General features: G+C 35.7%; 1 protein-coding gene across 1 annotated transcript in view; it reads left to right on the forward strand.

Moving 5' to 3' along the window:
• Positions 1-11702, forward strand: part of LOC105537900 (ran-binding protein 17) — a gene marked incomplete at both ends in the record, with an annotated part of 281796 nt that overhangs the window by 24247 nt on the left and 245847 nt on the right. Inside the window, 4 exons of the mRNA XM_011977592.1 lie at positions 598-717; positions 2827-2973; positions 3554-3726; positions 8436-8629. Of these exons, the coding sequence (XP_011832982.1) occupies positions 598-717; positions 2827-2973; positions 3554-3726; positions 8436-8629 (634 nt within the window). The remainder of the gene's footprint in view (positions 1-597; positions 718-2826; positions 2974-3553; positions 3727-8435; positions 8630-11702) is intronic.

Consider the following 11702-nt stretch of genomic DNA (forward strand, 5'->3'; position numbering starts at 1 on the left):
CATCATTTGATTTTTGTCTCTTTTCTTACCATAAAGTACCTACCTTTTCCAGCACCATTTTCAGACTGTTTTTTAAGATGCTAATGGATGGTGTAAAATATTCCTTGACCAACTAAATTTGGAATATGCTGGATTAAATTACAGGTTCCCCCACCCCCTCCCACTGGATACCACAGTACATAATGTGCACTGTTTTCCAAACATGCCTGTACCACAAAACCATGTTTTGTTTTTGGTAGAAAACCTGATTCATTAGAAAATGGAACTGGGCATCATAAGCAATTGAGAGCCTATTAAATGTATAGCATGTCCAGGCCTTGAACTGGCAGATTTTGTTAATGAAAGAACATTGGAGGGAAACACATACAAATAGGAATTTTAATGATGGGGTAGAAGGATTGTGGGTGGTGGAAGTGGTTGATGATATTTAGCTTTTATTATTTTTATGTTCTATAATGCTTTTTATATTGCATTATAATGCATTATATTCTATAATGCATTAAGATTAAATTCATTTTAAATGTAAAGACTAGTATTCCTTACATGTGGCCACAGTTACTTTGAAAATTGAAATGAAATTTTTTTGGTATTTTTTAGGCACTTTCATGTTTAGTTCAGTTTGCTTCGACGAGAAGGTCCTTATTTAACAGTCCTGAACGTGCCAAGTACCTTGGTAATTTAATTAAGGGAGTAAAAAGGATACTTGAAAACCCTCAGGTATTTATGAAGTAATTTAATACTTAGCATATACAGATACAGTTTTTCAGCTAAAGGCACATAATAAACTCATCATGAATTTATTATGATTCTGGAAGAAAATATTTAGTATCATATTTATCTTCCTTAGAGCTCTTTTTTTTTTTTTTTGAGATGAAGTCTTGCTCTGTTGCCCAGGCTGGAATGCAGTGGCGCGATCTTGGCTCACTGCAACCTCTGCCTCCTGGATTCGAGCGATTCTCCTGCCTCAGCCTCTTGAGTAGCTGGGATTACAGGCGTGCACCACCACCCCTGCTAATTGTTGTATTTTTATTAGAGACAGAGTTTCAACATGTTGGCCAGGCTGGTCTCGAACTCCTGACCTCTAGTGATCCACCTGCCTTGGCCTCCCAAAGTGCTGGGATTACAGGCATGAGCCACCATGCTCAGCTCTTAGATCTCATTTGTAGTAGAGATGGGTAGTTTTTAAAAATGGTTGTTTCCATGGCTGACTTCTGTGTTTCTCCTATTTTTTTCTTTTAGGCAAATATGACTAGAGATTATATATCTTACAATGCTTCTGTCTTTTACTATTCTATTACATTTCTTTGTTTACACTTCTTAAAACTACTGAAGTGATTAATTCAGTATGTCCACCTTCTGAACTAGAAGACATAATATAAATGTGAATGTTAATATTGGAGCAAGTGGCCTTAAATTATGAAATAATGTTTTCTTGCCCTCTTGTGGACAAGTAAGAGTTTGTAGATTTTATAATCTTTTCTGCATTAACTTTAGAGCTTCATTGGCAATATTCATTTCAGAGAATTGCAAAGCTGCTATTGAATGATTTTTGGATGCTTAGATAAAATATTTTGTTTTACTTTTTATTTTGTTTTTGGTTTAAAATATCTGTAAAATGCAGATTTTTAAAGATTAAATGATTTAAGGAGGTTTATCTAATTCTCTTGGTTATTAATTTTGGGGGGTGATATGTAATATCTTTGTTCAATAAGGATGTTCTACAAAAAGCAGTTGTTTTTGCGTATCTCAGAAGTATTTTATGGGTTATGCATTTATTTTATCTTTTCAATGTTAGGATAGTTGTGAAATTTTCTGTTTAGCTGATAAAGAGGATTTTACCAATATACTTTAAAGTTTTTAATTTAACTCACTATCATCAACCGATAGGTGGAAGATAATATGCTAATACCTGATAATTTATCTTAAATGATTTTCCAACATCCTTATGTTGATGTTTCATGGCTGTAAAAGTTGGTATGAATATTAGGTTGTTTTAGAATCACAGACATGTTTTAAAGATCCATGATTACAAAATTTTTTTGGTTATTTGTCCTTAATAATTAGATTCTATTTTCTGTATATTTCATGGAGCTCGTATGAATGAAATTGCTTAGAGACTTTCAGTTTTACAAAGATATGAATTCTGTTTCATGCCAGCTGCAGTGCATACTAAAACTCTTTTCAAGTAGCTTACAGACAACTGGGCAGGACCTTTTTTGTTCTTTTTTTTTAATCTATCCTCCTCAACTTTAGTTATTTGTTCAGTGTTGTTCCTAACATTGCAGTAATTTGTTTGAATGACTAGAGACGTGGAGAGACACAGAGTTGCTTGAGGGTACAGTGCCTGTAGATACTCAATAAATATTAGTTTAATTCAGAAAATTTCTGTTATTTGTGTGCTAGTATACACCATTTAAGTCTGGTGAGTATTGTTCTTTCCTAGGGTTTACTTTTAATCGTAAATATTTTCCAGGTCCTTTGTTGACTTCTGTTTAAACCACAGTACACACACACACACACACACACACACACACACACGCTTTTGTGTACTATAATAGCTTCTCAAAAATTATAATTTAGTCATTGTGATGCAGATCTTCTTCCAAGACCTCTACTTTGGATTCTTTATTATTAATCATTGATGACAAAACTAAACCTAGCAGAAATTCCTCTGTTTTTTTACATTATTAACTATCCAGTTGACACAGAGTATTTTAAGTAAGTACCCATGAGAATTGGGAGACTTAAGATGCTTTGAGGTTTTACTGATTTTATTGTCAGTAGGTTGGCTTGTTTTTAAGGCTTTCTTTTTGTCTCATAATTTAGGGTTTGTCTGATCCAGGTAATTATCATGAATTTTGTCGATTTTTGGCTCGCTTAAAGACAAATTATCAGCTGGGAGAATTAGTTATGGTGAAGGAATATCCTGAAGTTATTAGATTGATTGCTAATTTTACCATTACTAGCCTACAGGTAGGTAAAAATATGTAATTATATTAAACTGTAGCCAATTTTAAAAAACTTCCTGGTAAGGGTTGGTGGGGGTATTTTAAAAGTATCTATGAATTTGATTACTTTGCTGGAAATGTTAATTGCAGAGTTTTAGGTTAAAAAGTTCATTGCAATGTATATAATAAAAATTGAGAAGCTACTTAAATATCTAATAATTGAAGAATGGCTTGAGAAACTATAATAAAATCTATGTGAAGAAATAAAATTTTTGCAGATTATACTATAGAAAAGTTTTTTTTATAAGTTTAAGGGAGAGGTTATGAAACCATATTTTTCACATGATATCAACTCTGAAAAATATTCATGGAATGATTAGAGGGAAGTAGAGTCATATTTTAATGTTACTCCGGGTGGTAAAATAATAGAGTTGTTGGTTTCTTTATACTGTTTTACATTTACAAATTTGCTATATTAAGTGTTCATTAGTTATATGATAAGAATAAAAGTTAATTTAAAAATGTATGTTTAGTAACTTTGTTCTGTAATTCTTGTTGTAGGAAGATGTAATATTTTAAATAACTTCTGCTTTATTTCTTTGTAGCATTGGGAATTTGCTCCTAACAGTGTTCATTATTTATTAACTCTGTGGCAAAGGATGGTAGCATCTGTTCCTTTTGTGAAATCAACTGAACCCCATCTATTAGACACTTATGCACCAGAAATCACGAAGGCCTTTATCACTTCTCGGTTGGAATCTGTTGCCATAGTTGTGAGGTATTCAAAAACTAAATGTTTTTGTTGTATTTCCTTTAGATACCTGGAATTTTTTAAGATAAAGGTATAAATTTAAAATTCACCCTTTTTAGTGTACAGTTGTATGATTTCTGACAAGTGCACACAGTTGTGTAACTACCATTACAATCAAGATATAGAATAATTCCATCAACCCAGAAAGTTATTTTGGCTCCCTTTTCAGTCAGCCCCTCTCCTCACCCTCATCTCTGGCAGTTACTGATCTGTTTTGTGTCCCTGTGATTTTTTTTTTTTTTTTGCCTTTTCCAGAATGTTTTATAAATGAAATTATACAGTATGCAGCTTTTTAGTCTGATTTTTTTCCACGTAGCATAATGCATTTGAGATTCCTCTGTGTTGTGTTAGTGCTTTCCTTTCATTGCTGAGCAGTATTCCATTTTGTGGATATATCAGTTTGTTTACCAATTCACCTGTTGCTGGACATTTGAGTTGTTTATGTTTTTGGCAGTTGTAAATAAAACTGTGTAAATACTCCTGCACAGATTTTGTACGAACATAAGTTTTTGTTTCTCCTGGGTAAATACTTAGGTGTGGGATTCCTGGGATGCATGTTAAGCATGTATTTTACTTCATAAGAAGCTGCCAAACTATTTTCCAAAGTGGCTGTACTATTTTGCATTCCTGCTCGCAATGTATGAAAGACTCAGTTGTTCTGTGTTCTCACTAGCAGTTGATATTGTTAGTTTGAAAAAATTGTACTTATTCTGATGGGTGTGTAGTGGTACCTTATTGTGGTTTTCCCTTAATGACTAATAATATTGAGCATATTTTCATGCACTTATTTACTATCTGTATGTATTCATTGGTAATGTGTTAGTCAAACCCTTTTCCCATTTTTTAATTAGGTTGTATATTTTCTTATATTAAGATTTGAGCACTCCATATATTTTCTTCACAAGTCTTTCTGTTATGTGTTTGCAAATATTTTCTCTGTTGTTTACCTTTTCATTTTCTTTATTATTATTACACTTTTAAGTTCTAGGGTACATGTGCACAATGTCTTGCCACACTGTCTTCCACAATGGTTGAAGTAATTTACACTCCCACCAGCAGTGTAAAAGTGATCCTATTTCTCCACATCCTCTCCAGCATCTGTTGTTTCCTGACTTTTTAATGATCACCATTCTAACTGGCATGAGATGGTATCTCATTGTGGTTTTGATTTGCATTTCTCTGATGACCAGTGATGATGAGCATTTTTTCATATGTCTGTTGGCTGCATAAATGTCTTCTTTTGAGAAGTGTCTGTTCATATCCTTTGCCCACTTTTTGATGGGGTTGTTTGTTTTTTTCTTGTAAATTTGTTTGGGTTCTTTGTAGGTTCTGGATATTAGCCCTTTGTCAGATGGGTAGATTGCAAAGATTTTCTCCCATTCTGTAGGTTGCCCGTTCACTCTGATGATAGTTTATTTTGCTGTGCCGAAGCTCTTTAGTTTAATTAGATCCCATTTGTCTATTTTGGCTTTTGTTGCCATTACTTTTGGTATTTTAATCATGAAGTCTTTGCCCATGCCTATGTCCTGAGTGGTATTGCCTAGGTTTTCTTCTAGGGTTTTTATTGTTTTAGGTCTTACATTTAAGTCTTTAATGCATCTTGAGTTAATTTTTGTATAAGGTGTAAGGAGGGATCCAGTTTTAGCTTTCTATGTATGACTAGCCAGTTTTCCCAGCACCATTTATTAAATAGGGAATCCTTTCCTCATTGCTTGCTTTTGTCAGGTTTGTCAAAGATCAGGTGGTTGTAGATGTGTAGTGTTATTTCTGAGGCCTCTGTTCTGTTCCATTGGTCTATATCTCTGTTTTGGTACCAGTACCATGCTGTTTTGGTTACTGTAGCCTTGTAGTATAGTTTGAAGTCAGGTAGCATGATGCCTCCAGCTTTGTTCTTTTTGCTTAGGATTGTCTTGGCTATGCGGGCTCTTTTTTGGTTCCATATGAGCTTTAAAGTAGTTTTTTCCAATTTTGTGAAGAAAGTCAGTGGTAGCTTGATGGGGATAGCATTGAATCTATAAATTACCTTGAGTGTTATGGCCATTTTCACAATATTGATTCTTCCTATTCATGAGCATGGAATGTTTTATCAAGGTTCATAGCTTCCTTGCATTGGTTTAGAACATGCTCCTTTAGCTCGAGAAGTTGGTTATTACTGACCTTCTGAAACCTACTTCTGTCAACATGTCAAACTCAGTCTCCGTCCACTTTTGTTCCCTTGCTTGTGAGGAGCTGCAATCCTTTGGAGGAGAAGAAGCACTCTGTTTTTTGGAATTTTCAGCTTTTCTGCTCTGGTTTCGCCCCATCTTTGTGGTTTTATCTACCTTTGGTCTTTGATGTTGGTGACCTACAGATGGGGTTTCTGTATGAATGTCCTTTTTGTTGATGTTGATGCTATTCCTCTCTGTTTGTTAGTTTTCCTTCTAAGAGACCCCTCAGCTGCAGGTCTGTTGGAGTTTGCTGGAGTTCCACTCCAGACCCTGTTTGCCTGGGCATCACCAGTGGAGGCTGCAGAACAGCAAATATTGCTGCCTGATCCTTCCTCTGGAAGCTTTGTCCTAGAGGGTCACCTGCCTGTTTGAGGTGTCTGTCAGCCCCTACTGGGAGGTGTTTCCCAGTCAGGCTACACGGGAGTCAGGGACCTGCTTAAGGAGGCAGTGTGTTCGTTCTCAAAGCTCGAACGCTGTGCTGAGAGAACCACTGCTCTCTTCAGAGCTGTCAGACAGAGACGTTAAAGTCTGCAGAAGCTATCTGCTGCCTTTTGTTCTGCAATGCCCTGCCCCAGAGGTGAAATCTATAGAGGCAGTAAGCCTTGCTGAGTTGCAGTGGGCTTCGCCCAGTCTATGCTTTGTTTACACTTGTGAGCTACTCAAGCCTCAGCAATGGCGAATGCCCCTCCCCCCATCAAGCTGCAGTGTCGCAATTCGATCTCAGACTGTCGCACTAGCAGTGAGCAAGGCTCCGTGCACGTGGGACCCGCCTAGCCAGGCATGGGAGGATATCCCCTGGTCTGTGGATTGCTAAGACTGTGAGAAAAGCACAGCATTTGGTCAGAAGTGTACCGTTTCTGCAGATACAGTCTGTCACAGCTTCCCTTTGCTAGGAAAGGGAAATCCCCCTACCCCTTGCGCTTCCTGGGTGAGGCGACGCCCTGCCCTGCTTCAGCTTGCCCTCCGTGGGCTGCACCCACTGTCCAGCCAGTCCCAGTGAGATGAACCAGGTACCTCAGTTAGAAATGCAGAAATCACCCATCTTCTGCATCAGTCTCGCTGGGAGCTGCAGACCGGAGCTGTTCCTATTTGGCCATCTTGGAAGCCCTCTCCCTTTTCATTTTCTTAACAGAGTCTTTAGAAGAGCAGAATTTTTAAGTTTTGACGAAGTCCAGTGCTTTATTTTTTCTTTTAAGTGTTATGTTTTAGTTGTTATACCTATGGAAACTAACCCAGTGTCACAGAGATTTTCTTTTATTTTCTCTTAGAATTTACATTTTAGTCTGTGATCTCTTTCAGGCTAATTTTTGTGTATTAGCTGATATAAGGCTAGTTCTTTCTTTTTTTTTTCTTTTTTTTTTTTTGGCATATAGCTGACCAGTTATTTCAACATCGTTTGTGTAGCAAACTATCCTTTCTTCATTGAATTTATGCTTTTGTCAGAAATTAATATACCACATACATGTAGTTCTATTTCTGGACTCTGTCTTCATTAATCTATGTGTCTGTTTTTTCACCAGTACCCTGTGTTGATTAGATTTATAATAAGCTTTGAAACCAGATAGTATGAGTTCTGTAAGTGGCTTTTCTCTTTCAAAATTGTTTTCGCAATTCTCCTTTCTTTGCTTTTTCGTATATATGTTTGAATCAGTTTCTCAGTTTCTACAAAGAAGTTCTTCTGGGATTTTGACTGGGATTGCATTGAAACTATAGATTAACTTGGGGAAAGAATTGACATCTCAACAATATTGAGTCGCTTAGTCTCTGAGCGTGTCTGTCTTTTATTTAGCTCTTCTCTGATTTCTTTCATCAAACGTTTTATGGTTTGTAGCCTAAAGATCTTGCATACGTTTAGGTAGATTTAATTGATAGTTTATGTTTCCTATTGCCTACCGTTTTTTAAATTTCAATTTCTGGTTGTTCACTGCCAATATATACTAATACCCATCATTTTGTACGTTGACCTTGCATGCTATGACCTTAGTAAACTTACTTATTAGTTTGAATAGCATTTTTGTGTTTCTAAAAATATTTTCTGTTTACATAATCATGCCATCTTGAGATATAGACAGTTTTATTTTTTACCTACTAATACATTTCATTTTTTATTTCTTTTTGGTTTTTTTTAGAGACAGAGTCTCGCTCTGTCACCCCAGCTGGAGTGCAGTGGCGTGATCTTAGCTTACTGCAACCTCCGCCTCCCAAGTTCAAGCAGTTCTCATGCCTCAGCCTGCTGCGTAGCTGGGATTACAGGTGTGTGCCACCATGCCCAGCTAATTTTTGTATTTTTAGAGTCGGGATTTCACTATGTTGGCCTGGCTGTTCTCAAACTCCTGGCCCCAGGTGATCCTCCTGCCTCTGTCTTTTATTCCTTTATTATAGAATTTTTATTTAACATAAAGTTTACTTGTGGTGAATAAAAGTCCTTCACATTCTAATGCTGTCTGCAAACTTATTCTGTGTTTGCAGAGATCACTTAGATGATCCACTGGATGATACTGCCACTGTGTTTCAGCAGTTGGAGCAGTTGTGCACTGTCAGCAGATGTGAATATGAAAAGACATGTGCTCTTCTTGTGCAGTTATTCGACCAAAATGCACAGAATTACCAAAAACTTCTGCATCCATCTTCTGGTGTAACTGTGGACATCACCATTCAGGAAGGTCAGTAAACTTAATATGATTACTGAGTATTATGTTGAATATTAAGTAACATCAATAATCACTTTAATAGTTTTACTGCAAATTATTTTTATGTATTTTCCTCAATTCCTGGTCCCCTAATAAACCGTTCATTTTATTAAACTCCTGTGTATATTGGTAATTTGTTGGTTGATTTTTTTTCTTTCAGTTTTCCTCTGTAAAATTCATAGGATATATGTCTCTCTGGAATCAATATCAAGAAAAATTGATAATGGCCCTTGAGCAGATAGTTTATGAACGTAACTATCGTAACTGGTTATGTTTTCTTCTTTGCGGTACTTGATTGCAAACTCAGAACCCAATTTCAGCCAAAAAAAGTATATAATATATCATTATGATTTTGCTTTTATGTATTAGCCTTCATTATGGCTTTACTATTAATTTTATTCTTCAATTTCTTCTTTATTTTGTTTTTAATCCTTTATTGTTGGAGGAGGTATTTATTTCTGTATATCCTTTTAGGTCATTTTAAGAACATAAGGAGTAAAAATAAACACGTTTTTCCGATTTTGTTGATAAGATGCGCTATGGGAATGGAAATTTCTAGGAGAAAGCACTTTATAGTTCTGAAGTTGTTTTTCGTATTTGTATATCTTGTATTGGAAAGTGAGTTTAGTAAGGGATCATAATCAAATTTACTTCCAGTGATTTCCCATTTTAACTTAAAAAAATTTTTTAGAAGATTATCCTTCATATTTGAATAATGTTTTTTAAAAATGCCTTTTGTTTATTATCTGTCCGTCTTGCATTAAGTCACACAGTACTGCTGAGGGGCTAGTGTGAGATAATCTTCTCTACTTCAGTGTGCTTTTTCTTTTATTGGGATCTTATTTGTAAATTAAATGGGGGAGAACTAACACTTTTGCAGCATTTAGTCTCTTCATTATTGACTTATTCTTCTAGAAGAGTTTTGAAAGTTATTAAATATCAAATTCATATTAAAGGATATTTGTATATATTGAGACATACAGAATAGCAGTAACTACAGACACCATTACCTCGCTTAAAGATTAGATCATTGGGCCGGGCATGGTGGCTCAAGCCTGTAATCCCAGCACTTTGGGAGGCCGAGACGGGTGGATCACGAGGTCAGGAGATGGAGACCATCCTGGCTAACACAGTGAAACCCCGTCTTTACTTAAAAAATACAAAAAACTAGCCGGGTGAGGTGGCGGGCGCCTGTGGTCTCAGCTACTTGGGAGGCTGAGGCAGGAGAATAGCGTGAACCCGGGAGGCGGAGCTTGCAGTGAGCTGAGATCTGGCCATTGCACTCCAGCCTGGGCAACAGAGCGAGACTCCATCTCAACTACAACAACAACAACAACAACAAAAGATTAGATCATTGCCAATACCTTTGCAGCATTTTTTGTTCCTCTTTCCAAATCTGTCCTCTTTCCTATCAGCAGAAAATACTTAACAATCTTGAATTTTGTGTTTATCAATTCATGCCTTTACTTCAGTTTTACCACGTGTATGCATTCTGAAAATAATACATGATACTGCATATTTCTCAACTTTATACAAATGGAATCATACTATATTTTTTCTTTGACAACTTTATTCTTATCATTTCTCAGTATTTTATTTATGACAGCTCATATTGATGCATATAGCTATAGTTGCTTCATTTTCAGTGCCATGCACTGTTACGTTGTTTGAATGTACCTCAGTTTATTTGTGCATTCTCTTGTTAATAGGTATTTGTTTTCTGGTTTTTGCTAATAAAATCAGTGCTCCTATAACAATTGTTGTGTATATCCATTACATATTCAGCTTTAGTAGGTACTGTTAAACTGTTTTACAAAGTGATTGTACTACTCGACATCCTACCAATAGTGTTTAGGTGTTCCCATCTATCTCTATCAGGAAGTGGCAAATTTTTTCTTAAAGTGCCAAATTGTAAATGTTTTAGGTCTCCGTCACAACTACTCAAGTCTGCCTTTGTAGCTAGGAAGCAGCCATAGACCGTACTCGTGTCTGTGTTTTAGTAAAGTTTTATTTACAAAAACAGGAGGCTGTCTTATAGATTATAGTTTGCTGACCTGGACCTAGATTCTTGCCAGCAGCTCATATTATTATACCTACATTTTTAATGATCTAGTTGAGAATAATATACCTCATGGGTTTACTTTTCACTCTGCTGATTATTAAGTTCAGTATTGTTTCATGTTTATTGATTGTTGTGTCATCATCAGTGAAGTGTATGTCCATCTCTTTTGTTCATTTCCGCCTCACCACTGGATCGCTTTCTTTCACTGATTTTTAGGAGTCTTTTATGTATTTTGACATTAATCATTTAGGTTTTTGAATTGTAAATATCACTGCCAAGTTTGTGACTGTCTGCTGCATATCATTTTAGTGTGATATTTTTATTTTCGTATCAAACTTGATTTTGATTAATTCACAAAATGTTTTTTGAAGAGGTAATGTATTTCATTGTGCAAAAATTAAAAAAAAATAAAATGTGTTCTCTTCCACTACTCTGTCCTCCCTTTCTTCACTCTAGCAAGTAGTTATTCTTATAGTTTTGCATGTCTTTCCAAAGTTTGTATGTGCATATGCAAACAGTTATGAATATGTAAATTATTACCTCTCTTATTTGCATAGAATACAGCATACCATACTCACTGCTCTACTTCTTGCTTTTTTCATTTAAAGTGTTTAATGAATATTTTCTGATATAGAGAGAACTCTTATTTTTTGTAGATATATACATAATATTTTACATTTTGAATATATCCTTATTTAACCATTCCATCCACTGTTGACAATGATTTGAGTGATTTACAATCTTTTCCTATTAAAAGTATTCCTATACAGATAAACCTTGTACATGTCATTTCATGTATATATGAATTTATAAATTTCTCCTAGTGGAATTGCTGTTGGGTGGAAGTTTATGTGTTTGTTTTTTTTTGTTTTTTGTTTTTTTTTTTGAGACGTTGTCTCGCTCTGTCGCCCAGGCTGGAGTGCAGTGGCCGGATCTCAGCTCACTGCAAGCTCCGCCTCCCGGGTTCACGCCATTCTCCTGCCT

The sequence above is a fragment of the Mandrillus leucophaeus genome, unplaced genomic scaffold (genome assembly GCF_000951045.1).
Source record: "Mandrillus leucophaeus isolate KB7577 unplaced genomic scaffold, Mleu.le_1.0 Scaffold1805, whole genome shotgun sequence".
NCBI classification, from domain to species: domain Eukaryota; kingdom Metazoa; phylum Chordata; class Mammalia; order Primates; family Cercopithecidae; genus Mandrillus; species Mandrillus leucophaeus.